The following is a 24,735-nucleotide window of genomic DNA, read 5'->3' on the forward strand; positions in this document are numbered from 1 at the left end:
GTTTTGGTAGCTTCCCCAGAATAACACTCAGCTCTTTCAGTAATTGCTCAGAATTTGGGAAATAAGAGACAGTTCTCATATGCATTCAAGAAACTGCTGATGTGAATAAGTCATACTCATTGGATCAAAGCCAAGATCCAAATCTTCATCGTAACTCCAGTCTCCAAGGAACAAGAAAAGCTACTTTTACAATAAGTCAGCTCAAATCCGATTAGTATCAGCACTTTAAAACCACAAAGAGAACAAGTCAAAAAAGCAGGAAGAGAGAGAGAGAGAGGGGCAGACACACACAGAGAGGCAGGGGAGACCAAGAGAGGATGAACAAGGAAGACGGAGAGGGAGATACACAGAAAGACAGGGAAACAGATGATGAATGAGGGAGACATGCAGACAGGCAGCAGAGGTAGACAAGGACAGCAGGGAAAATGATGCCCTCTCAGCTAACCTCAATCCTTGGTGTGGATTAGTAGTGTGGGGCTGCAAAAAGCTTTCTACAAGCAAATGACCAGATGAGGATCCCTCTTTCTAAATATCCTTCTGCCTCTTACTTCTCTCCTCTAGTATTGTCTTATAAGACCATCCAGCTTATAATTGAAAAAGAAGAACGCCTATATTGCGACCCAAATCGGGAGATAGACGTTTATCTCACAAAAACGAATAAAGCGGTATAATCGAAAGCCGAATTTGGACATTTTCAACTGCACTCCGTCGTGGATGCGGACAAAGTTGATGGGGGCGTGTCAAAGGCGTGGTGAAGGCGGAACTGGGGCGTGGTTATCGGCCGATCAGAGATAGGCGCCTTTCGCCGATAATGGAAAAAAATATGCGTTTTTAGCGAGAATTTAGGGCACTTTTCCTGGACCCTGTTTTTCCACAAATAGGGCCCCCAAAAGTGCCCTAAACGACCAGATGACCACTGGAAGGAGTCGGGGATGACCTCCCCTGACTCCCCCAGTGGTCACAAACCCCCTCCCACCACAAAAATATGCCGTTTCACAACTTTTTATGTTCACCCTCAAATGTCATACCCACCTCCCTGGCAGCAGTATGCAGGTCACTGGAGCAGTTATTAGGGGGTGCAGTGGACGTCAGGCAGGTAGACCCAGGCCCATCCCCCCCACCTGTTACACTTGTGCTGGTAAATGGGAGCCCTCCACACCGCCCCCCAAACCCACTGTAACCACATGTAGGTGCTCCCCTTCACCCCTTAGGGCTATAGTAATGGTGTAGACTTGTGGGTGGTGGGTTTTGAGGGGGATTTGGGGGGCTCAACACACAAGGGAAGGGTGCTATGCACCTGGGAGCTCTTTTACCTTTTTTTTTTTTTTTTGTAAAAGTGCCTCCTAGGGTGCCCGGTTGGTGTCCTGGCATGTGAGGGGGACCAGTGCACTACGACTCCTGGCCCCTCCCACGAACAAATGCCTTGGATTTATTCGTTTTTGAGCTGGGCGCTTTCATTTTCCATTATCGCTGAAAAACAAAAACGCCCAGCTCACAAATTGTCGAATAAAACATGGACGTCTATTTTTTCCCAAAATACGGTTTGGTCCGCCCCTTCACAGACCCGTTCTTGGAGATAAACGCCCATGGAGATAGACGTTTTCGTTCGATTATGCCCCTCCATAAGAGTTGCCATACTGGGACAGACCAAAGATCTTTCTAGCCCTGCATCATGTTTTGAACAGTGGCCAATCCAGCTCACAAGTACCTGGCAGGATCCCAAAAAGTAGTAGTGGCTTTCCCCAAGTATACCTTAACAGTTTACGGATTTTACCTCCAGGAATTTGTCTTCTTTTTTTTTTTAAGGAAGCTACATTAACTGCTTTAACTACATCTAAAATGTTCTTCCCTGCCTCTTATTTCCCTTGCATCCTCTCTTCTGCTTCCTCCTCCAGGAATTATCTTTTCCTTTCCCTTAAATCTTCTCATAGCAATTATTAGTACTACTACTACTAATCATTTCTATAGCGCTACTAGATGTACGCAGTGCTGAACACATTATATACAGGCAGTTTTCCCTGTCCCACCTTAACTCCTCCCATCATCCTCTCCATTGGTTCAAACTCACTTCCACTAATTCCCAGGCCATTGCACTAATCATTAGGGACTTTCCTGCTACCTATAGGGAAGAGAAAGGGTAAAATGAGAGAGGTTCGCTCCAACTTCCACCATGTTTCCACTAGGACTTCTAGTTAACTACAGAAGGTGCAAGCTGACAGGTTGTCAGACTTGTGAGTTCTTGTACCAAGTAGAGCGCTGCTGAGCCCGGTACTCAGACCAGGTTCTGCTTGGCGGCTGGACAACACCAGGATTCACCTGAACTGACCGCCGTTCCCTAAAGGTTGAGCCCCTAGGTGCGGGTGGCCTGCAGGACTTACGGGACAGAGCTGGAAACGGGGTGATGAATGTATCAGCCAGGCAGGCAGCAGGTCAAGAGAGTAATCCAGGTACAAGCGGCAGTCAGTAAGCAGGCGGCAGGCAAGAGAGTAATCCAGGTACAGGCAAGCCAGTAGGCAGGTGGAAGGCAAGAGAGTAATCCAGGTACAGGCGAAAGTCAGTAGGCAGGCAAGAGAGTAATCCAGGTACAGGCAAAAGTCAGCAGGCAGGCGGCAGACAAGAGAGTAATCCAGGTACAGGCGAAAGTCAGCAGACAAGAGAGTAATCCAGGTACAGGCAAAAGTCAACAGGCAGGCGGCAGGCAAGAGAGAATCCAGATGCAGGCGAAAGCCAGTAGGCAGGCAGAAGGGTAATCTAGGTACAGGCAAGTCAGCAACGAGGGACCAGTAAATAAGAAGCAGACTACAGAGTTAGAAACACCTACCAAAGTAGAAGCCGAAGCATGGAGTCCAGGGAGAGCTCAGCTGATAAAGTGTTGGCGTCTGACATCACCAGGGAGAAGGGGCACAGCCATAGGACAAGAGCAGGGGAAGGAGGAACCGGAAGACTAATAGGAGAGAAGCAAAGGAAGCCAAGCAGAGGAAGAGCAGACCCATGTGGGTGGAAGCAAAGCAATCAAGGAGCTTGGAAGCCAGGCAGAGAGAGCAGAGCCAGGTGCATGGAAGCAAAGCAATTAAGGAGCCTGCAACAACCGCTCTCTGAACAAACCCAGAGAGGACTACATGGCTCAGGCAGTGCCAGTCAAGTGTGCATGTCGACGGGACCCCGCGCAGCCCGAGGACACCGCTTGTTTTGAGGTAGGGGACATGACACAGGCAATCCAGCTGCAAGCTAATGCTATCATTGCAGGATGTCAGACAGCTCAGCCATGTGGATACCTATGTTACTTTTAGGACTTCAAATTAACCTCTTTGTCATTCATTCTGGCAGAATGAGGAAAGTACGGCGCTATTACCACTTAAATATTTGCTGTTAGATTGGGCTTTCTGCTCTTACCATTTTTCATAATTAAAGATCCTCTGCATATGAACCCTCTCCATTACTGTTTTAGCTACTCACACAGTAGGGCATTCCATGCTTCCACCAGCCTTTCTGTGAAATTTACTCAGACCCTTTTGAAAACTGCCCACCCTCCTCATTGGTAAGAGTGTACATTTTGTGCAACACATTCCTCTTTCATCTGCATTGAGAGATGTTCTGGGGATGGTGATCTCTGTCCTTAGGCAATCATCAATGGGAAGATATCCTTGTGCCTCCTCTCTGAGAATTGGTAAAGTCCACAAGAGAAACGCCCACATAGTTTTAAAAATGGTTTCCACGATAAGACATGAAAAATGAGTCTTTGTCTTAGAAAAAGAGGTGAGTGAGGTGAGACAGGATGGAGGTATACAAAATCACCAAAGGTGTAAAGAAAGTGAACAAGGAACACGTTATAAAGCAAGCACTAAAGGGCACTCGATGAAACTAACTGGCAGCAGGATTAAAACAAAGGGTGGAAATTTCTGCATACAGCATATAAGCAGCTTGTGGTGTTTAATGCTACAGTATGCAATGGAGGCAAAATACAAAACTGGGTTCAAAAAGGAGACAAATTTCTGAAAGATGAATGGCTTTGTTCTAGACTACTGCACATAACTGTTGGGGATGTCACCATAGGCGCCCGGTATAAGAGGCTAGGAGAGGCTAAGCCTCCCCCCTGCAGCAGCAGAATGGATCAGCTGTGGAGTCCAGCTGCTCTGAGGGGATTAAATTGTTGATTTACCTCCATCCTCACAGCAGGAGCTGCAGTGAAAGCCCTCTAGCAGTTGTAGAAATTGGTTTATGGTTTGTTTACCTTACTGCTGGGAAAGCAGGGGGGGTTGGCTGGAGGTGTCCTGGGTTGCCAGGGAGATATTTAACGAGGATGACTTCCTGACCTGCACTGAGGACAGATAGCAGCAGAATGGATACTGGGCCAGTATGATCAGAAAAAGTCACCAGACAACAAAGGTAGAAAAGATAATTTTATTTTCATTATAGTGTTTGGAATATGTCCACTTTGAGAATCAGGTGCTCAACATTAAAAGTTTATATTTATTTACTTACTTATGGCATTTTATCCCACATTAAACATGAATTATGGTGTTTTGTGGCTCTACATGAGAATTGTGATGATATGATCCCTTGTTTCATATTGTTGACGGTCTGCATTTTCTGTATGGGTGGTATATTGGTGTATTAGGTCTGCCCAGTGTAATATTTATGGTACAGTAAGGTTCTGAGTGTGTTTTTGGACAAAGTTGTGCATAGTGTTTTGCAGTTGAGCGATTGTGGTTAGAATATGCTTTGAGCAACCACTTTATTCTTTGATAAATGATATATATCTAATATCTAAATTTAATAAAAGGTATTAATTGTGACTTTTATTTTTATTTATTTTTTCTGCGTTTTATCAGACAATTATGGATTTAAGCTCCACCCCTGCCCCATCCCTAACCTCGCCCCCTTTAGCCTCCCCAAAAAGTTGGGCCACCGACCGCCTATGGATGTCACCTGAATCAGGGCTGCTAGAAACTGGAAAGACCAGTTTGAGAAATACTGACACACTGGGAACCAGGATGCTGAGCTGGGCACACCTTTGGTCTGACCCAGTTTGGTCATTTTTATGTTCTTCTAAGTGGTTTGATGAATATTTCTACAAGTCATGGGCACCAGTTGCTGGAGCAGACATAATACAGTCACAATCCTCCTCTTCTCATGACACCATAGTTGCTTATTACAGCAAAAGTCGACTTCACCCCCCCTCCAAACACAAACCACAATGAACTCATCCTCTTGTCCCCATAAACATTAGGCTTTATTCAGTAAAGACTTTTCTCATTTTGCGCCTATGGAAAAATCTTTGGTGAATAAGGTCCCAGTGTAACTGAAAAATAAGGGTTTCCATATGAAACAGATGTGTAGGAATTTTGAAAAACACAAAAATATAGGATGGCCTTTATAACAAGAAATTGCTGGTATCCTATTAACCACATTCTTTGGGGAGCACTCGTTAGGTCCAACATTCTGAATCCTGGTACAAGTGCACCACCATGTGGCCATTTTCTAAAAGTGTGGCATGCAGGGAAACAAACTCACTTATTAAACCAAGACCAAGGGCCAGTCTTACCTAAACTTTAAACCCAAAACACAAAATGGGGAAAAACCTTAGTAAATCAGCCTCCCTTCCCATTTTATCTCAGGTAGGAAAAAACGCCAGCCAGCACAACATTTCACAAACAACTCTTTTTCCATTCCCTTAAAACCTCCTTCCTCTAGGATTCTCCTTCCACTTTGGGGAAGCAGATTTCTTGTATTTCTAGGAATGCTGCCTTTAAGCTGCACTTGATATACTTGCTTGTTTTTTCTTGATATATTGCCTTTCTGTGGTATAACTAAAGTGGTTTACTTATTACACAGAGGTATGTTCTCTGTCTCTAGTTGGCTCACAATTTCAGTTTTTTAGACCTGGGAGCAGTGGAGGGTTAAAAGACTTGCCCAGGGTCACAAGGAGCCAAAGCGGGACCCGACCCTACTTCTCCTGGTTATCAGCCCACTGTACTAACCATTAGGTTACTCCTTCACTCCTTTTGTGTCAAACTCTCAGCTTAAGACAATTTTACTGGTGTTAGTCCTGAGATAGGATTACTGTAATTCCCTTTTTGTGGGCCTCCCAGTGAAAAACTCTCTTATTAGATGTGCTTTTGAAACTTCTCTGGAGCCGAGGCCTTTAAATTAAGTTCAAGTCTGGGGTAGTGTGATTCCTAGTGGAGCAGCCACAACCATCAGAACTATTACATTCTGGGTTACTGAAAATAATGCAGGTAATTTTAATAACTAAGGACCTAATTTTTGGTGGCAGCACTTTATTTGTATACTTAGTGCTGCTGAATATATGTGTAAAAAGGTGACTATATGACTACTTCAATGCATAAGTTAACCAGAGAGCAGCTGAATTTCAATGCTCTATGCCATTCTTATGATATTCTGTCCTGAAGGACTTTTGCTTGGATATAACATGCATAGGTTCACAAGGGTCCTCAAAACACACCTTTATAATCAGGCTTTTGTTTAGCTGCAGGGGAGTCTTAGGCTCAGGTACTCTATCTGAACCTGTGTTTCTATATGGCAGTTTTAGAGAGGCCTGATTGATATATGGGTCTAGGTATGTCATTCTTTCTTGGCTTGTTATGCTGCATTTAGTGTTAACTACTACTTAGTCAAGGTAGGGTCTGCATTTACAGTTAGTTTTTTTATATTTATTTTTCACTTTTATTGTTGTTTACTGATTTTTATTATGGAGCATGCATCACCTTGAGCTCTCAGTTTAGGCAATTAATAATTATGAATGAATGAATACTATATGCGTTGACCAGTGTAAGCAGCTCCACAATGGTCAGGGAGAAAGAGTAGTTTGGCTGGAAGGGGAAGGAATTTGAGTAAAGTACAGCGCTGGGGCAGGGAAGAGAGACTGGCTTGAGAAAAAGGAGGACATGAAGATATGAGGAAAAGAGATCAGCATGACAATCAGAGAGGTAAGACTGGGAAGAAAAACGGCCAGCAGCAGATGGGAGGAAAATGTGTGTGGCAGCCCAGTGGGTGAAAAAGGAAGAGTGAAGAGGGGCTGAGGAAAGTCCAGGAGTACTCAAGGTCCGAAAGGAAGACCATCACTACACTGGTCTCCCAGAATCCTTTTGTTGTTCCTTTGAACTATTCATGAACTCTACTGCTTGGGTTTTTTATGTCAACCACAATATTCACATATCTTTCCACTGGCTTTATTCTTCTTCACTTAGAGAGGCTGTCACAGTTTGTCCCCTATCCTTTTGCCCTCAGTAACCACTGTTCTGCTACTCAACTTCTTTGCTCCAAGTTCTACACTCTCATTAGTAGAACCCCCTCCCCCGCACCCAATACATCAAGTAAGCCACCTCCCAAATCTGGAACTTCTGTTTGAAATGAACTTCCTCTTGATGACCAAGAAGCTCTGTTGCTAGTTCTTTTCTGGTCCAGACTAAAAACTTATTGCTCTGAAACTGGATTCCTTAATTTTGCACTAACTCACTGTAAGGCACAACATGAAAGATGAAAATACATCAATCAGTCCCTAAAACAGCACTACTCCTGCTTTGCTCCAAGTCAAAACCTCCCTTGTTAGGTCTAGATGAATCACTCACCGGAGATCATTAAACACACTGTGTTCTGTTTATCATCTGGAAGAATGTCTACTGTCCTGTGCTTTGCTTTTCCAAGAAGTTGGAGGCACAAAGCAATAAAATATTGGTACACTTACTTTGGCCAGCACTGTTACATATTTCCTCAGTGCTGTCAGTTTGTCTCCAGCAAGTGTGCTAAATTTGGACACTTCAACCCTGAGACTGTAATGCAATCCTGATTCCAGGTCTGCCATGTATACCTTGTTCCTGTACAAGACAAAGAGACATTAGCAATCGGCACCAGATCTTACAGACATTGCTCAAGGCTTTTCAGATTTGTGTGTTTTGAGATTAAGAGGGAAGAATTAAATTGAAATACATGTATTTGTCTACTCTATTTATTTTCTCTCCTGTGGACTGACCGAGTTTCTATCCTGCAACTTATTTGGAGTTTCTGTTTTAGTCTGTGAACCGCTTAGCCCTGCTTTGTGAGACGAAGCAGCATAGTAAATTATAAATAAATAAATGTGACCTTAATAATGACCTTTTAGACGTGCTCTAAACCCAGCAGTATTCTCACTGCTCTTCCCTTCCTCAGCTTTTCCTTTGAGGATGGCCAACCACAGATCTGAAGGAACCGCATCTCTTAAAATGGTACCTACAGTTGGCGAGTGTGCTGACTGACAACACCTTGAACAGCTCCACATCATTGGCCCAACTATGATCATGTTTTTCCAGGGGGCTTTGAATTTGTTTTTGTTTTAATTTACATCTCATCATAAATTAAAATAGTAAATGACAACAGATAAAGACCAAAATGGCCCATTCAGGCTGCCCAGTTCAAATTTGTCCACATTGCATAAATGCAACCTAACAATTCCCCACCCCCACCATAACTTTAACTGTTTCTCAATATTTTCCTACCAATGTCCTTCATATCCATCCTTAACATCTCCAAAATCTGTTACAGTGACAGCCTCTACCATCTCCACTAGCAGGCCTTTTCAGGTCTTTCCATCTTCAACTTAGCTTCTCACAAGACAAATCTTGAAGTCAACTCTCAGATTCTCTTAATACCACGTTTTGTAAAATTCCATCCAGCCTCAAGGTTAGTAAGCTTGGTATAAAAAAAATCTGGCCTCCCCATACTCACTGAAGTTTGGGTTTGAACCACAGTCTTTGTGACATCAAATATTGGCTATGTCATGGCTTGTCAATGGGAGGACATTTCTGTATTTGATTGGTCTTTCTTTGCATGGAAACTGCCACTTACTTCAAACATGGATGAAGCTTGTGTTAATCCTTTAAAGACTTCCTACACTGTCTTCTCTGTTTTACTTTGTATAATGTAGCACACCTTCAGCACTATACAGAAACAAATAATCTTTACAGGGACATTCTCAATATGTAAATAACTATTCCTTTTTGAAATAACAAAGCTAAAGGGGCCAATATTCAGCCATGGTATATCTGGCTAAGGTTGATCATAAAAATTATCTGATTAATTTTGACCAGATATTTGAATATTTAACTGGATAAGTTGGTGGTATTGAATATATCAAGTTAACATTAGGACAGGTATTTCTCTGAACAGATTTAACTGGTTAACTAAATACTGGCACTATACATAGTTAAAATTTAAAGGCAACCCCAGAAAACCTTCGATTCCGCCTATATTTAATTAGTTACCTTTTGGCTGGGCAACTTGTCAGTCTGTAAGGTGGGAGATTCAAAATCAAATATTTGTTTAGGTAAATAACTCTCAAAGTCACCCAGGCGTATCTTCTGAATATCTTTTTGGGATGTTACTGGTATAGATCACCCAAACTGGTCACTCTCAGAGACAGGATGCTGGTCATGATGGACCATGGTCAGACTTAGCAAGACTTTTCTTATGTTCTGTAAGGGGTATTCTCCATGAAGAGCAAGACAATTAGCCACACAAGTGGTACCATCTTGATTGTGGTGATATGGAGCATTTCCTGGAGAGTTCTAGAAAAACCTTGGAAGGCTTTTCTGGCATGCATAGCTATTATTGCACACGGCCCTCTCAGTTCTACTATGTGTAATAGCTTAAAGAAATTCAATATCACCACTGGAGGAACATGCATATGTGGTCGATTATCCTGCTGTATGTGGAAAAGACCTGTTCCATGTAAGCAACTTTATTTCCAATGACAAGTAAGATGAATTGGCCACACAGGCAGGAATCCCCAGCTATAGACTGCCTTACAAATAAAAAGGAGAAGACAGCAGCACAAGACTGCCAATGTTCAGATGAAATTACTTTCGATGAGTAATACACATTTTTGTTTTGAAAAGACAACCCTAAATAATAGAATTGGCCTAGAGAAAATGGAATTGGATTCTACTTCTCAAAGAGACCCTGATCAAACTTACTGTTGCGTCAGGAGGCAGTGTCTAAATTGTAGTAGTAAACAAATGAGCAGGCTTAATTCAGGTCGCAGCTTTGCAAATATGACAGCCACTCTTATTTGGGGCAACAAGACTACTATGGCTCTAACATTTGCCCTTCTAGAGTTAGACATGCTTGGGCATAACAGAAGGAGATAAAGAGGGGCATTTTCAATATGACATTTAAATCTGATTTTGGATGTTTTGCGGAAAATGATCAAAAAGCCAGTAGTGAACATGGCCATTTTCAAACCCCAAAAAAACGTCTAACTTTTTGTTTCAAAAATGGCCATTTGCTAAATATTTTTTGTGCTCAGTGTGTCTATCTTTTTGGACCATTTTTGAAAAAGAAAAAAAATGTCCAAGGGAAAAACCACAAAAACAAGCCATTGGGATGTATGGAGGACAACATCCTTAGTAGACTGGCCACACAGACATCCCAGCAGAGCAGTGGGGCACCCTAGGGGACACTGCAGTGGACTTCACAGGTACATATCTCACCATTGCCCCCCTTATATTGTATGGTGAGCCCTCTAAAACCCACCAAAAACCTACTGTACCTAACTATACACAACTATAATAGCCCTTATGTCTGCAGGTGTCACCTATATATGGGTACATTAGGATATTGGTGGTTTTGGAAGGCTCACACACTTTCTATCACAAGTGTACCAGTCAGAGTGGGTCTGGGTCCCCTTCTCTACAATACACTGCACTGACTACTAGGCTACTCCAGGGACCTGTTTGTTGCTCAAATGCAGTGGTTCCCAAAATGTGTGCCACAGCAAACTCTCAGGGATGCCGTGGCATATTTTCCCCACCTCTCCAGCTAAGGAAAAGAACACCATCCACGTACTCACCCCCACCCCGGAGACCAGGATGGAAGCTGCACAAAGAAAATAGCATCGCAGAGCCTAGTTGGAACCCATGCGTATGTTCAGTCAGTGTCTGCCAGTCCCACCTCCTTCTGACCTCAGAAACTGCGTCAGAGGGGGCAGGATTGAAGGAGGCCTAGCATGCACCGGAGCTCCAAGGCCCCGCGCTTCCATTTACAAACAGACCAGTGCAGAAAAGGGAAGACTGGGAGAACATGCGAGACACAAGAGGCAAGATGCATAGGGAGATCAGGGGGGATCACACTGAGTACGGAGGAAAATGGGAAGGGGGGATCGAGGGGATATACTGGGCAGTGGGAAAGGTGGGAAGGGGAGATCGGAAGGGCATGCTGGGTAAGAGGACTGTAAAAGGGGAGACCAGGGGATATGCTGGGCAAGGAGGAAGGTGGGAAAGGGAGATTAGGGTGTCATTATGAACACAAAGGAAGGTGGGAGGAGAGACTGGGGAGGAGGAAAGTGCGAGGGGCAATCGAGGAAGCATGCTGGGCACAGAAGAAGGTGGGAAGGGGAGATTGGGAGAACATGCTGGGCATGAAGGAATGTGGGAAGGGGAGATTGGGAGAACATGCTGGGCATGGAGGAATGTGGGAGGATAAATGGGGGGGCATGCTGGGCATGGAGGAGGGTGGATCGATTTTGAGATTACATGCTGAGCACTGAGTGAAGTTGGAAGGAAAGATCAGGAGGAGGTGCTGGGAGGAGAGATCAGGGGAGGTGCTGGAGAGGAGGGAAGATGGAAGGGAAAACATGGGAGAAATGCTGGGCAAGAAGGAAGGGAAGATAGGAGAGATGCCTGGCATTGATGGAAAGGAAAGAGAAGAGAGGGGAGATGTTAGAAATGGGTGGGGGAAACAGGGAGGGCAGAGGATGGATGAAAGTGGGTAAGAGAAGGAGGGCAAGTTTGGGAATGCTGGCGCTGGTAGCTGAAGTATGCCACCGATTTGCTTGCTGCACTAGCAGCATGGAGCTCAGGCCTCGGGCAGTTGACATCTTCAGATGGCAGGGCTTGGGCATCCCTGCCAGCAAAGGTAGGACTCAATGCTGTTGGGGGCAGGGCAGGGAGATCTGAGATACTTGAACATGCTGTTCACCGCCGCTGCCTCGACTTCCTTTCAATCTCGAGCTATTCTTGACCCGCTCCAATCTGGCTTTCGCTCTCGTCACTCAATTGAAACGGCGCTTGCTAAAGTCTCCAATGATTTCTTACTGGCCAAATCCAAAGGTCTCTACTCTATTCTCATCCTCCTCGACCTATCTGCCACTTTTGATACTGTTGATCACACCTTACTCCTTGATACATTATCCTCTCTTGGATTCCAAGGCCCTGTTCTTTCCTGGTTCTCTTCCTATCTCTCCCAACGTACCCTTAGCTTATACTCTGGTGGTTCCTCCTCCACATCTATCCCGCTAACAGTCAGTGTACCCCAAGGATCTGTCCTAGGACCTCTCCTCTTCTCCATCTATACCTCTTCCCTTGGTGCTCTGATCTCATCCCATGGCTTTCAATACCACCTTTACGCTGATGATACCCAGATCTACCTCTCCGCACCGGATATCTCAGCTGAAATACAGACCAAAGTATCGGCCTGCCTGTCTGACATCGCTGCGTGGATGTCTCACCACCACCTGAAACTAAACATGACCAAAACCGAGCTTCTCATCTTTCCCCCTAAACCTGCCTCTCCTCTCCCCCCGTTCTCTATTTCAGTAGATAACACTCTCATCCTCCCTATCCCATCTGCGCGCAACCTTGGAGTCATCTTCGACTCCTCTCTCTCCTTCTCTGCTCATATTCAGCAGATTGCAAAAATCTGTTGTTTCTTTCTCTATATCATCAACAAAATTCGCGATTTCCTTTCCGAGGACGCTACCAAAACCCTTACCCACACCCTTATCACCTCTCGCCTAGACTACTGCAACTTGCTTCTCGCTGGTCTCCCGCTCAGCCATCTCTCTTTCCCCTTCAATTTGTCCAAAACTCTGCTGCATGTCTTATATTCCGCCAGAGTCGCTATACTCACGTTAGCCCTCTCCTCAAGTCGCTTCACTGGCTCCCTATCCGTTTCCGCATACAGTTCAAACTTCTCCTATTGACCTACAAGTGCATCCACTCCGCAGCTCCTCAGTACCTCTCCGCTCTCCTCCCTGTGAACTCCGTTCGCTGGGTAAATATCTCCTGTCATCCCCCTTCTTCCCCACTGCTAACTCCAGGCTCTGCTCCTTCTATCTCGCTGCTCCCTATGCCTGGAATAGACTCCCTGAGCCGGTACGTCAGGCTCAGTCTCTGGCTGTCTTCAAATCTAGGCTTAAAGCCCACCTCTTTGCTACTGCTTTCGACTCCTAACCATGACTCTCTTACTCAGTACCCTCACTTATCACCCCCACCTCTGCAATTTCCCCACCTCTAGCTGTCTGTTCGTCTGTCCAATTTAGATTGTAAGCTCTGTTGAGCAGGGACTGTCTCTTTGCGCTGCGTAAACCTAGTAGCGCTATAGAAATGTTTAGTAGTAGTAGTACTAGTAGGAAATGTGGCACCTAGGGGTGCTGTGACCCAAAAAGGTTTGGGAACCACTGCTCTAATAGGATTGGCCATAACATCTCAAATTGTCATAGAAGCTGGAATGTACTGTTTCACATCTTTGGGGGGGGGGGGAAGGGGGTCAGTGACCACTGGGGGAGTAAGGGGGTCATGTTTTAATCCCTCCAGTGGTCATCTGGTCATTTAGGATACCTTTTCTGTGATTGAAACAGGTCTAGACTAAACTGTCTAACTTTTAGCCCTGGACATTTTTTCTTTGTTCCATTTGCACATGGTGCTCAGAGTGAAAATCTCAAAGATCACATGCTGAGCAGAAAAATGTCCAAGTTTTTGGAATGCCCAAATCCCACCCTCAACACGCCCTCTTGTGATTTGGATGCACTGCATACAGTGGGGGAAATAAGTATTTGATCCCTTGCTGATTTTGTAAGTTTGCCCACTGACAAAGACATGAGCAGCCCATAATTGAAGGGTAGGTTATTGGTAACAGTGAGAGATAGCACATCACAAATTAAATCCGGAAAATCACATTGTGGAAAGTATATGAATTTATTTGCATTCTGCAGAGGGAAATAAGTATTTGATCCCTCTGGCAAACAAGACCTAATACTTGGTGGCAAAACCCTTGTTGGCAAGCACAGCGGTCAGACGTCTTCTGTAGTTGATGATGAGGTTTGCACACATGTCAGGAGGAATTTTGGTCCACTCCTCTTTGCAGATCATCTCTAAATCATTAAGAGTTCTGGGCTGTCGCTTGGCAACTCGCAGCTTCAGCTCCCTCCATAAGTTTTCAATGGGATTAAGGTCTGGTGACTGGCTAGGCCACTCCATGACCCTAATGTGCTTCTTCCTGAGCCACTCCTTTGTTGCCTTGGCTGTATGTTTTGGGTCATTGTCGTGCTGGAAGACCCAGCCACGACCCATTTTTAAGGCCCTGGCGGAGGGAAGGAGGTTGTCACTCAGAATTGTACGGTACATGGCCCCATCCATTCTCCCATTGATGCGGTGAAGTAGTCCTGTGCCCTTAGCAGAGAAACACCCCCAAAACATAACATTTCCACCTCCATGCTTGACAGTGGGGACGGTGTTCTTTGGGTCATAGGCAGCATTTCTCTTCCTCCAAACACGGCGAGTTGAGTTCATGCCAAAGAGCTCAATTTTTGTCTCATCTGACCACAGCACCTTCTCCCAATCACTCTCGGCATCATCCAGGTGTTCACTGGCAAACTTCAGACGGGCCGTCACATGTGCCTTCCGGAGCAGGGGGACCTTGCGGGCACTGCAGGATTGCAATCCGTTATGTCGTAATGTGTTACCAATGGTTTTCGTGGTGACAGTGGTCCCAGCTGCCTTGAGATCATTGACAAGTTCCCCCCTTGTAGTTGTAGGCTGATTTCTAACCTTCCTCATGATCAAGGATACCCCACGAGGTGAGATTTTGCGTGGAGCCCCAGATCTTTGTCGATTGACAGTCATTTTGTACTTCTTCCATTTTCTTACTATGGCACCAACAGTTGTCTCCTTCTCGCCCAGCGTCTTACTGATGGTTTTGTAGCCCATTCCAGCCTTGTGCAGGTGTATGATCTTGTCCCTGACATCCTTAGACAGCTCCTTGCTCTTGGCCATTTTGTAGAGGTTAGAGTCTGACTGATTCACTGAGTCTGTGGACAGGTGTCTTTCATATAGGTGACCATTGCCGACAGCTGTCTGTCATGCAGGTAACGAGTTGATTTGGAGCATCTACCTGGTCTGTAGGGGCCAGATCTCTTACTGGTTGGTGGGGGATCAAATACTTATTTCCCTCTGCAGAATGCAAATAAATTTATATACTTTCCACAATGTGATTTTCCGGATTTAATTTGTGATGTGCTATCTCTCACTGTTACCAATAACCTACCCTTCAATTATGGGCTGCTCATGTCTTTGTCAGTGGGCAAACTTACAAAATCAGCAAGGGATCAAATACTTATTTCCCCCACTGTATGAACTGAACAGAAAACCATGTTAAAAATGAGTTTTGAAAACAGTGATTTGGACGTTTTGGCAAAAAAAGGTTCATCTGCTGCTTTCTGCCACTTTTTGGACTTTTTCTGTTTTGAAAATGAGCCCCATAATCTCAGATGGATTTAGGAACCAAGGGGGTAATTCAATAAGGGCAGCCTAGTTTTAGGCGGCAGGAACGCACGTAAATGGTGGTATTCATTTATATGTAAGTGGCTGCTTACATGCATAAATGATCTCTTAAAGAATACAGACTAGCAAAAAGTAAGTGCTATGTTCTAATGATGCATAATTTGCCAGTGGGCATGCATATGGCTGGAATTTGGACACAGCATGCAAACACATGCATAAATTATATTTATTCTATAATTTTTGTGTGTTCTGGCTAACATCTATACTCAGGCTTTTATAAAGAAACGTAAGGGACTGATATTCAGCCGGCAGTGCAGTTAAAGCCTGCTGCTGACGCTGAACCTGGAAATTCAATGCTGCACCATATCTGGCAATTGGCATTGAATTTCTGGTTTCATTTTTGGATGCCAGAACTTAACTGGCTAAGCCACTATTCTGTGCTAACTAGTTAAGGGGTCCTTTTACTAAAGTGCGCTGAAAATGGCCTGCGCTGGTGTAGATGCATGTATTGGACGTGTGTAGGTCCATTTTAGAATGCACCTGCAAAAACAGCCTTTTGCTTTGGCCAAAAATGGACGTGCAGCTAAATAAAAATGGGCGCACGTCCCATTTTCGGCCCGAGACCTTACTGCCACCAACTTGGCGGTAAAGTCTCACATGCGTACATTGATGATTACCATCTGGTTAACACCGGGTGCCGGAAAATTTCTGGCGTGCATAGTGGATGCATGCAAAAAATGAAATTACCACCCAGACCACACAGTAGCCGGGCGGTAGTTCAAAACTGGAATGCATTGAGCGCACGTAGGCACCAACGCGGCTTAATAAAAGGGCCCCTAAGTTCCTAATGATTAGAACTGCTATTTACATGGCTTATTTAACTGCTAAACCCAGAGCCGACTATCAGTGGGCTGGTCATCTCCCACTGAGTATTCGTGGTTAGCCGGTTAAACGCTACTTATGCGGTCAGTGGCCACTGTTGACCAGTTAAATAGCACTGAATATCGGGGGTAAGTGCCTATTTTTCTTTATAGAATACACTTGAAATAAGCCCTTGTTTACCCTCTTATCCTAGATGCCCTGTTACAGAATTGCACTTCAGATGGCTTTACAAATGCCTTGGATGTACTAATTATGTAGCAGATGACTTTATGAGAAACATAAGGAAAGGAAATGACAAACAGAAGGACTGAGGACAACTAATCTGTATGTTATTCTTTTGCTTTATTGTAGTTAAGATACAACCAGGTCAATATTCAAAGGGAAATATTCAGAAAACTGCTGGAGTTATCCAGATTATTTCCCTTAGCCATGGCTATCTGGGGATATTCAGCAGCACTATGAAGATAGAGTGGATATTCAGTCCACTAAAAAGTTTACATTCCAGGTAAATTTAGGACAGTAAAAATGCTGTCCTAACTTTATCTGGTTTGCTATCAGATAGCAGTCTTAATATCACAGTTATCCAGATAGTGGTGCCGGTCACTATCCAAATCACAGCACGGAATATCTGAATTTAATTCAGCCACGGTGGCTGGCGTCTTTAAAAAACAAAACAAAAAAAGCTTACTCAGCCTTTGATCAGTACCCCTTTTGGCGGAGAGTATATAGCTTCCGCGGAGAACACCTGCTACAGGTATGTATCATTTGCTTTCTCCGAGGACAAGCAGGCTGCTTGTTCTCACGACTGGAGTATCCCTAGCTCTCAGGCTCACTCAAAACAAGAACCCAGGTCAATTGAACCTCGCAATGGCGAGGGCATAACAGAAATTGACCTATGAAGAACAACTAACTGAGAGTGTAGCCTGAACAGAATAAAATCGGGTCCTGAAGGGTGGAGTTGGATTCAAACCCCAAACAGATTCTGCAGCACTGACTGCCCGAACCGACTGTCGCGTCGGGTATCCTGCTGGAGGCAGTAATGTGATGTGAATGTGTGGACAGATGACCACTGGGGGAGATGACCATGTCGCAGCCTTGCAAATCTCTTCAATAGTGGCTGACTTCAAGTGGGCCACCGTCGCTGCCATGGCTCTAACACTATGGGCCGTGACATGACCCTCAAGAGCCAGCCCAGCCTGGGCATAAGTGAAGGAAATGCAATCTGCTAGCCAACTGGAGATGGTGCGTTTCCCGACAGCGACCCCCTTCCTATTGGGGTCGAAAGAAACAAACAATTGGGCGGACTGTCTGTGGGGCTGTGTCCGCTCCAGATAGAAGGCCAACGCTCGCTTGCAGTCCAAGTCTTCTCTTGACATCCCGGAGCTGCCAGTCCCGTGCGCTGTGGGCGACCGATGACGGTGTTTCTTGGCAGCTTTCTTCCGATGCCCGTCATCGGCGCTCTGCGGCATAGATGAGGAGGAGGTGGAGTCTCCACGGGCTCGAGGTATCGGATCCGACAGGGTTCGGTCCCGATGGCCCTGAGCAGCGGGAGTGGCCGGGGCGGACTGCCCACGCGGCCACTCACCACCGCCGTCGCTGGCAGGTCGTAGGGCCAAGGGAACCTGTGCTCCTGGGGTCGATGCCATAGTTGGCGCCGACGCCATCGACATCGGTACCGAAGACCCGGCCATCGACATCGATGCTGTTGAGGTCGACATCGAAGAGCCGGCGCAAGTTCCAAAAAGACGGTCCCGAAGAACTTGCCTTGCCACCTGCGTCCGCTTCGGTGAGCCGAGACACAAGGTGCACGCCTTGGAATTATGCTCCGGGCCGAGGCACTGGAGGCACCAAGCGTGAGTATCGGTCTGCGAGATCTGCCGACCGCACCAACCACACTTTTTGAATCCGCTCGGGACCTTCGAGGACATCGACGGAAAAATCGCGTCGGCGAAATCAAAATCGTCGATGGTGGCGGTGAGAAGCACACCAGAAAAAAAGAAAGGAAACGACCGCACGGCCACAAGGCTGCGATGAGGCGACCCCGCGACTAAGCAGAATGAGGGGAACAGGAACTTCTTTCTTTTTTTTTTAACGAAAAGGCGCGAATGCGCAACAACAAGAAAATAAAAGAAATAAAGCGTGGACTAGGCCGCAAACTGGTTTTCCGGGGCTGACTAGGAGAGGAGCAAAGACGCGTCTCTCTCCAGCGCGAAAAGCAAAAAGTTGAGCTGGAACGGTTGCGCACGGGTGGGAAGATGGCCGCGCATGCGCGGTGGGTGTGCCCTGTGTGCGAGACCTCCCGCGAGATTTTTGCTCCGGTTGGAGGGGGCTACAGTGGACGTCAACCCAGTCGTGAGAACACATGTACCTGGCAGAAACACAAATACTAACAACATTCCGACACGTGTAAATGTTCACATCTAAAATACACACATAAATCACAATTCTGCTTGTACTCTGCCCAAACTCCACATCAGAAAGAGCCTACACCTAAAGTTGCATACAAGTATGAGTGTCTTGTCATCATGTAAGGTTATTTCTAAAGGAGGTATTTTACACATGTATACAGACATATGCATGTGTAAATGCCTTTATAAAATTACCTTCCATATGACTATCTTCCTACCATCTTGATGTTCTCCTCTAATGCCAGCACTGTCTTCTTCTCAGTATTCATTGGTTGATTGTGCTGATCTTCTGATACAATACATTAGGACAATCATTTCAAGAGTTGTGGGATCAGCACTAGATTTTGACAGGGGTTTGGGGGTGCTGGGATCACTATCAGGCTTATTTTCGAATGAGAAGGGCACCCATCTTTTGACACAAATCGGGATATGGGCGTCCTTCTCCCAGGGTCGCCCAAATCGGCATAATCGAAAGCCGATTTTGGACGTCCTCAACTGCTTTCTGTCGCGGGGAAGACCAAAGTTCACGGGGGCGTGTCGGAAGCGCAGCAAAGGCGGGACTGGGGCGTGCCTAACACATGGGCGTCCTCAACCGATAATGGAAAAAAGAAAGGCGTCCCTGACGAGCACTTGGGCGACTTTACCTGGTCCATTTTTTCTTACGACCAAGCCTCAAAAAGGTGCCCGAACTGACCAGATGACCACCAGAGGGAAGTGCAGTGCAGTGTACTTCAGGCAGGCATACCCAGGCCCATCCTCCCCTACCTGTTACACTTGTAAATGTGAGCCCTTCAAAGCCCACAAGAAACCCATTGTACCCACATGTAGGTGCCCCCCTTCACCCCTTAGGGCTATGGTAGTGGGGTATAGTTGTGGGTAGTGGGGTTTGGGGGGCTCAGCACACAAGGTAAGGGAACTATGCACCTAGGAGCTTTTCTGAAGTCCACTGCAGTGCCCCCTAGGGTGCCCGGTTGGTGTCCTGGCATGTCATGGGGACCAGTGCACTATGAATGCTGGCTCCTCCCATGTCCAAATGGCATGGATTTGGTCGTTTCTGAGATCTCTAAGGATGACCATCTCTAAGGTCGACCTAAATTTTGCGATTTGGGCGTCCCTGACCATATTATCGAAACGAAAGATGGACACCCATCTTGTTTCGATAATACGGGTTTCCCCGCCCCTTCGCCAGGACGTCCTGCAAGGACATCCTCAGGAAAACTTGGGCGCCCTTTTCGATTATACCCCTCCACGTGTGTGACAATTACTGGTAGTAAAGTTGCCATTTCTTTTTTGACACTCAGACAAAAAGGCTTGCTGATTCTCCCTTTCTCTCTCTCCCCCCCCACCATATAACATGTTTTTTTCAAATAAAATTATTTCTATTTCACTAGATTCCCATTGGGAAGTGATGAACTTGATCTGAAATTGATAAAGCCCCAATAGTAAAACTGAGGAAGGTACTTGTCAGCATGCTTCCACATGTCAGAGAGTTGCTCAGGGTTCATGTCTGTGTTTGGTGGTCCAATGATCGTGAACAAGCCTTGTACAACTCCAGGCAGTGTTTGCAAGAAGCTGGTGTACAAAGATCTTTCGTTCCTTGACCTAGGAGAGCAAAGAGACACAAACAGTCAGGACAGACAACTGCTGCAGGGTGTTGTACCCTGAAACTACATTTGGAGGTTAATGCTGGTGTAATGCAGCAGGGGTATACCTAGACACCCAATTTTGGGTGGGCCTGGGCCCAAGATGGGTGGGCAGAACTCCGCCCTGTCCCACAAGTGATTTGGTCTCTCCCTCTCTCGCCTACATGCCATATTGTATTAGGTTTTAATTTGCTGTTCTCAAGTTTACCTCATTTATTGCATTCATGTTTATATTTGGAAATTTTTACTATTGTTATGCTGTTAACAAAATTGTATATTTTATATTAAACTGTACCGGCTGTATATCACCTTGGGTGAATCTCTACATAAAGGTGGTTAATAAATCCCAATATATAAATAAATAAATAAATAAATAAAATTGTTTCTCCATGCTACAGTGATCTCACATCTGGCTACTCAAACACAGTAAGTAATTAGCTTGTTAACTTTTCCATGCCTTCCTCCAAAGGGACAATGAAGCAACAAAATCCTAGCACCTACACTTAAAAGAATTCCAGTTATACTCTTTATCCCTATAATGAAAGCCTTACAATGTTTTCACACTTCAGAGCATTCCCACCAAATGTGGTGCAAAGTTCCTTTATTTCCACATTTTTGCCAACATATTTCTTCTACACTGGGATAAAACTAATGTAGTTTAACAGAAAGAAGATAGTCTGTAGTTGCTTGTCTGTAGCAGGTATTCTGTTTGCACTGCAGGACATAAGTCCTCAAAATTGGCTGACATCATCTGACAGAGCCCATATGGATAAGCCTCTCCAGCTTACAAAACTTTCTAATGTGCAACTTTCTTTAAATCAATCACCTTACTTTCTAACTCTTCCTACTTCCTTACCTATCTATATGTTACATCTTTGCTTTACCCTTCAGTATCAATTATGTTCTATTATGTATTGTGTTGACATTGTAAGTAGTATACCATGCCATACTTTGTATTGTTTTTGAATATTTTTACTGCTGTAATTGTCTATTGTTCATGCTTGATCTATTCTTACTGTACACCGCCTTGAGTGAATTTCTTCAAAAAGGCGGTAAATAAATCCTAATAAATAAATAAAAGTCTTTGGAGATACCACTGCATGCACCTAACTTCCTGCCTCAAGTAATCACAAGGGCCCTCCTCACTCATTCAAATAGCTGAGTTTAGGAGACATCTTCTAGGGGAGATGGGAAGATATGTGAGATCTGTAGAAATATACTGTCACTTGCTCTCAGTGAAATACAGGCCAATGGCTCAGGCCAAGAGCTAGGCCTCTTAAAATAAAAAATCATCTCTGACACAAAATACATTTCACTGCAGCAAATGCTGAAGTGAGTTCCCAGAGAGCTGGCAAGGGAGGGGGCATTTGCTCTTGTCAACAATGCTGGGACTGGCACCTGCAAGACATCATGAGCGAAGATGTTTTGGCTAAAGAAAGATAGTACTGGGTCAGCTGCACCCCAGATGAGATCATCCAGGGGGAGCTGAGGAGGGCAAAATGACCTGTGAAGTTATTTCTTCGCATATGTTGTCCTAAACACAGTGCTTTTTTTGTGCCGGTACGCAACGGTACGGCGTACCGGCACCTTTTTCTCCTCCTCCCCTCCCCTCCCATTACTTCCAGCGATTCTCCGCCTCTCTCATGCCCTCCCATCGACGTGCAGCGATTTTTCCGTCCCTCCCCTGCCCTCACCTCTCTCATATCCAGCGATTCTTCGTCCCCCAGCGTCCTCCTTCACTGCCTGCCAGCCAGTCGGACTCAGAACCGAACGGTGCAGGCAGCGATTGGCTGGCAGCGTCGTAGCTTCCCTCTGCAAGTCCCGCCTACAACTTCCTGTTTACGCATAGGCGGGACTTGCAGAGGGAAGCTACGACGCTGCCAGCCAATCGCTGCCTGCACCGTTCGGTTCTGAGTCCGACTGGCTGGCAGGCAGTGAAGGAGGACGCTGGGGGACGAAGAATCGCTGGATATGAGAGAGGTGAGGGCAGGGGAGGGACGGAAAAATCGCTGCACGTCGATGGGAGGGCATGAGAGAGGCGGAGAATCGCTGGAAGTAATGGGAGGGGAGGGGAGGGAGAATCGCTGGAAATCAATGGGAGGGAAGGGCAGGGGAGAGAGAATTGCTGGACATGGGAAGGGCAGGGGAAAGAGAATTGCTGGACGGGATGGGAGAGAAGGGCAGGGGAAAGAGAATTGCTGGAAATCAATGAGATGGGAGGGAAGGGCAGGGGAAAGAGAATTGCTGGACGGGATGGGAGAGAAGGGCAGGGGAAAGAGAATTGCTGGAAATCAATGAGATGGGAGGGAAGGGCAGGGGAGAGAGAATTGCTGGACATGGGAAGGGCAGGGGAAAGAGAATTGCTGGACGGGATGGGAGAGAAGGGCAGGGGAAAGAGAATTGCTGGAAATCAATGGGATGGGAGGGAAGGGCAGGGGAGAGAGAATTGCTGGACATGGGAAGGGCAGGGGAAAGAGAATTGCTGGACGGGATGGGAGAGAAGGGCAGGGGAAAGAGAATTGCTGGAAATCAATGAGATGGGAGGGAAGGGCAGGGGAGAGAGAATTGCTGGACATGGGAAGGGCAGGGGAAGAGAATTGCTGGACGGGATGGGAGAGAAGGGCAGGGGAAAGAGAATTGCTGGAAATCAATGAGATGGGAGGGAAGGGCAGGGGAGAGAGAATTGCTGGACATGGGAAGGGCAGGGGAAAGAGAATTGCTGGACGGGATGGGAGAGAAGGGCAGGGGAAAGAGAATTGCTGGAAATCAATGAGATGGGAGGGAAGGGCAGGGGAGAGAGAATTGCTGGACATGGGAAGGGCAGGGGAAAGAGAATTGCTGGACGGGATGGGAGAGAAGGGCAGGGGAAAGAGAATTGCTGGAAATCAATGAGATGGGAGGGAAGGGCAGGGGAGAGAGAATTGCTGGACATGGGAAGGGCAGGGGAGAGAGAATTGCTGGACGGGATGGGAGAGAAGGGCAGGGGAAAGAGAATTGCTGGAAATCAATGAGATGGGAGGGAAGGGCAGGGGAGAGAGAATTGCTGGACATGGGAAGGGCAGGGGAAAGAGAATTGCTGGACGGGATGGGAGAGAAGGGCAGGGGAAAGAGAATTGCTGGAAATCAATGAGATGGGAGGGAAGGGCAGGGGAAAGAGAATTGCTGGACGGGATGGGAGAGAAGGGCAGGGGAAAGAGAATTGCTGGAAATCAATGAGATGGGAGGGAAGGGCAGGGGAGAGAGAATTGCTGGACATGGGAAGGGCAGGGGAAAGAGAATTGCTGGACGGGATGGGAGAGAAGGGCAGGGGAAAGAGAATTGCTGGAAATCAATGAGATGGGAGGGAAGGGCAGGGGAGAGAGAATTGCTGGACATGGGATGGGAGGGAAGGGCAAGGGAGAGAGAATTGCTGGACATGGGAAGGGCAGGGGAGAGAGAATTGCTGGACATGGGATGGGAGGGAAGGGCAGGGGAGAGAGAATTGCTGGAAATCAATGGGAGGGAAGGGTAGGGGAGAGAATTGCTGGACATGGGAAGGGCAGGGGAAAGAGAATTGCTGGACATGGGAAGGGCAGGGGAGAGAGAATTGCTGGACGGGATGGGAGAGAAGGGCAGGGGAAAGAGAATTGCTGGAAATCAATGGGATGGGAGGGAAGGGCAGGGGAGAGAGAATTGCTGGACATGGGATGGGAGGGAAGGGCAGAGGTGAGAGAATTGCTGGACATGGGAAGGGCAGGGGAGAGAGAATTGCTGGACGGGATGGGAGAGAAGGGCAGGGGAAAGAGAATTGCTGGAAATCAATGGGATGGGGGGGAAGGGCAGGGGAGAGAGAATTGCTGGACATGGGATGGGAGGGAAGGGCAGGGGAGAGAGAATTGCTGGACATGGGAAGGGCAGGGGAGAGAGAATTGCTGGACATGGGATGGGAGGGAAGGGCAGGGGAGAGAGAATTGCTGGACATTGATGGGAGGGCAGGGATGAGATAATTGCTGGACATGGAGGGGAGGGCAGGGAAGATAGAATTTCTGGACATGGAGGGGAGAGAGGAGTATCGCTGGACGGGGAGGGGAGGACAGGGAAGAGAGAATTTCTGGACATGGAGGGGAGAGAGGAGAATCGCTGGACGGGGAGGGGAGGACAGGGAAGAAAGAATTGCTGGACATGGATGAGAGGGGAGAGAGGAGAAATGCTAGAAATGGATGGAGAGGAGAGCAGGAGATAGAGGAGAATTGCTGGACATGGATGGAT

The 24,735-nt window shown here is 46.3% G+C and overlaps 1 protein-coding gene across 1 annotated transcript in view; it reads right to left on the minus strand.

Annotated features, from left to right (window-relative positions):
• Window positions 1-24,735, minus strand: part of QSOX1 (quiescin sulfhydryl oxidase 1) — a 137,228-nt gene that overhangs the window by 11,724 nt on the left and 100,769 nt on the right. The window contains exons 7-8 of the mRNA XM_030206725.1: window positions 20,306-20,446; window positions 7,709-7,838 (exon numbers count right to left, since the gene is read on the minus strand). Coding sequence (XP_030062585.1) covers window positions 7,709-7,838; window positions 20,306-20,446 — 271 coding nt within the window. The remainder of the gene's footprint in view (window positions 1-7,708; window positions 7,839-20,305; window positions 20,447-24,735) is intronic.

The sequence above is a fragment of the Microcaecilia unicolor genome, chromosome 6 (genome assembly GCF_901765095.1).
Source record: "Microcaecilia unicolor chromosome 6, aMicUni1.1, whole genome shotgun sequence".
In the NCBI taxonomy this organism is placed as follows: Eukaryota; Metazoa; Chordata; class Amphibia; order Gymnophiona; family Siphonopidae; genus Microcaecilia; species Microcaecilia unicolor.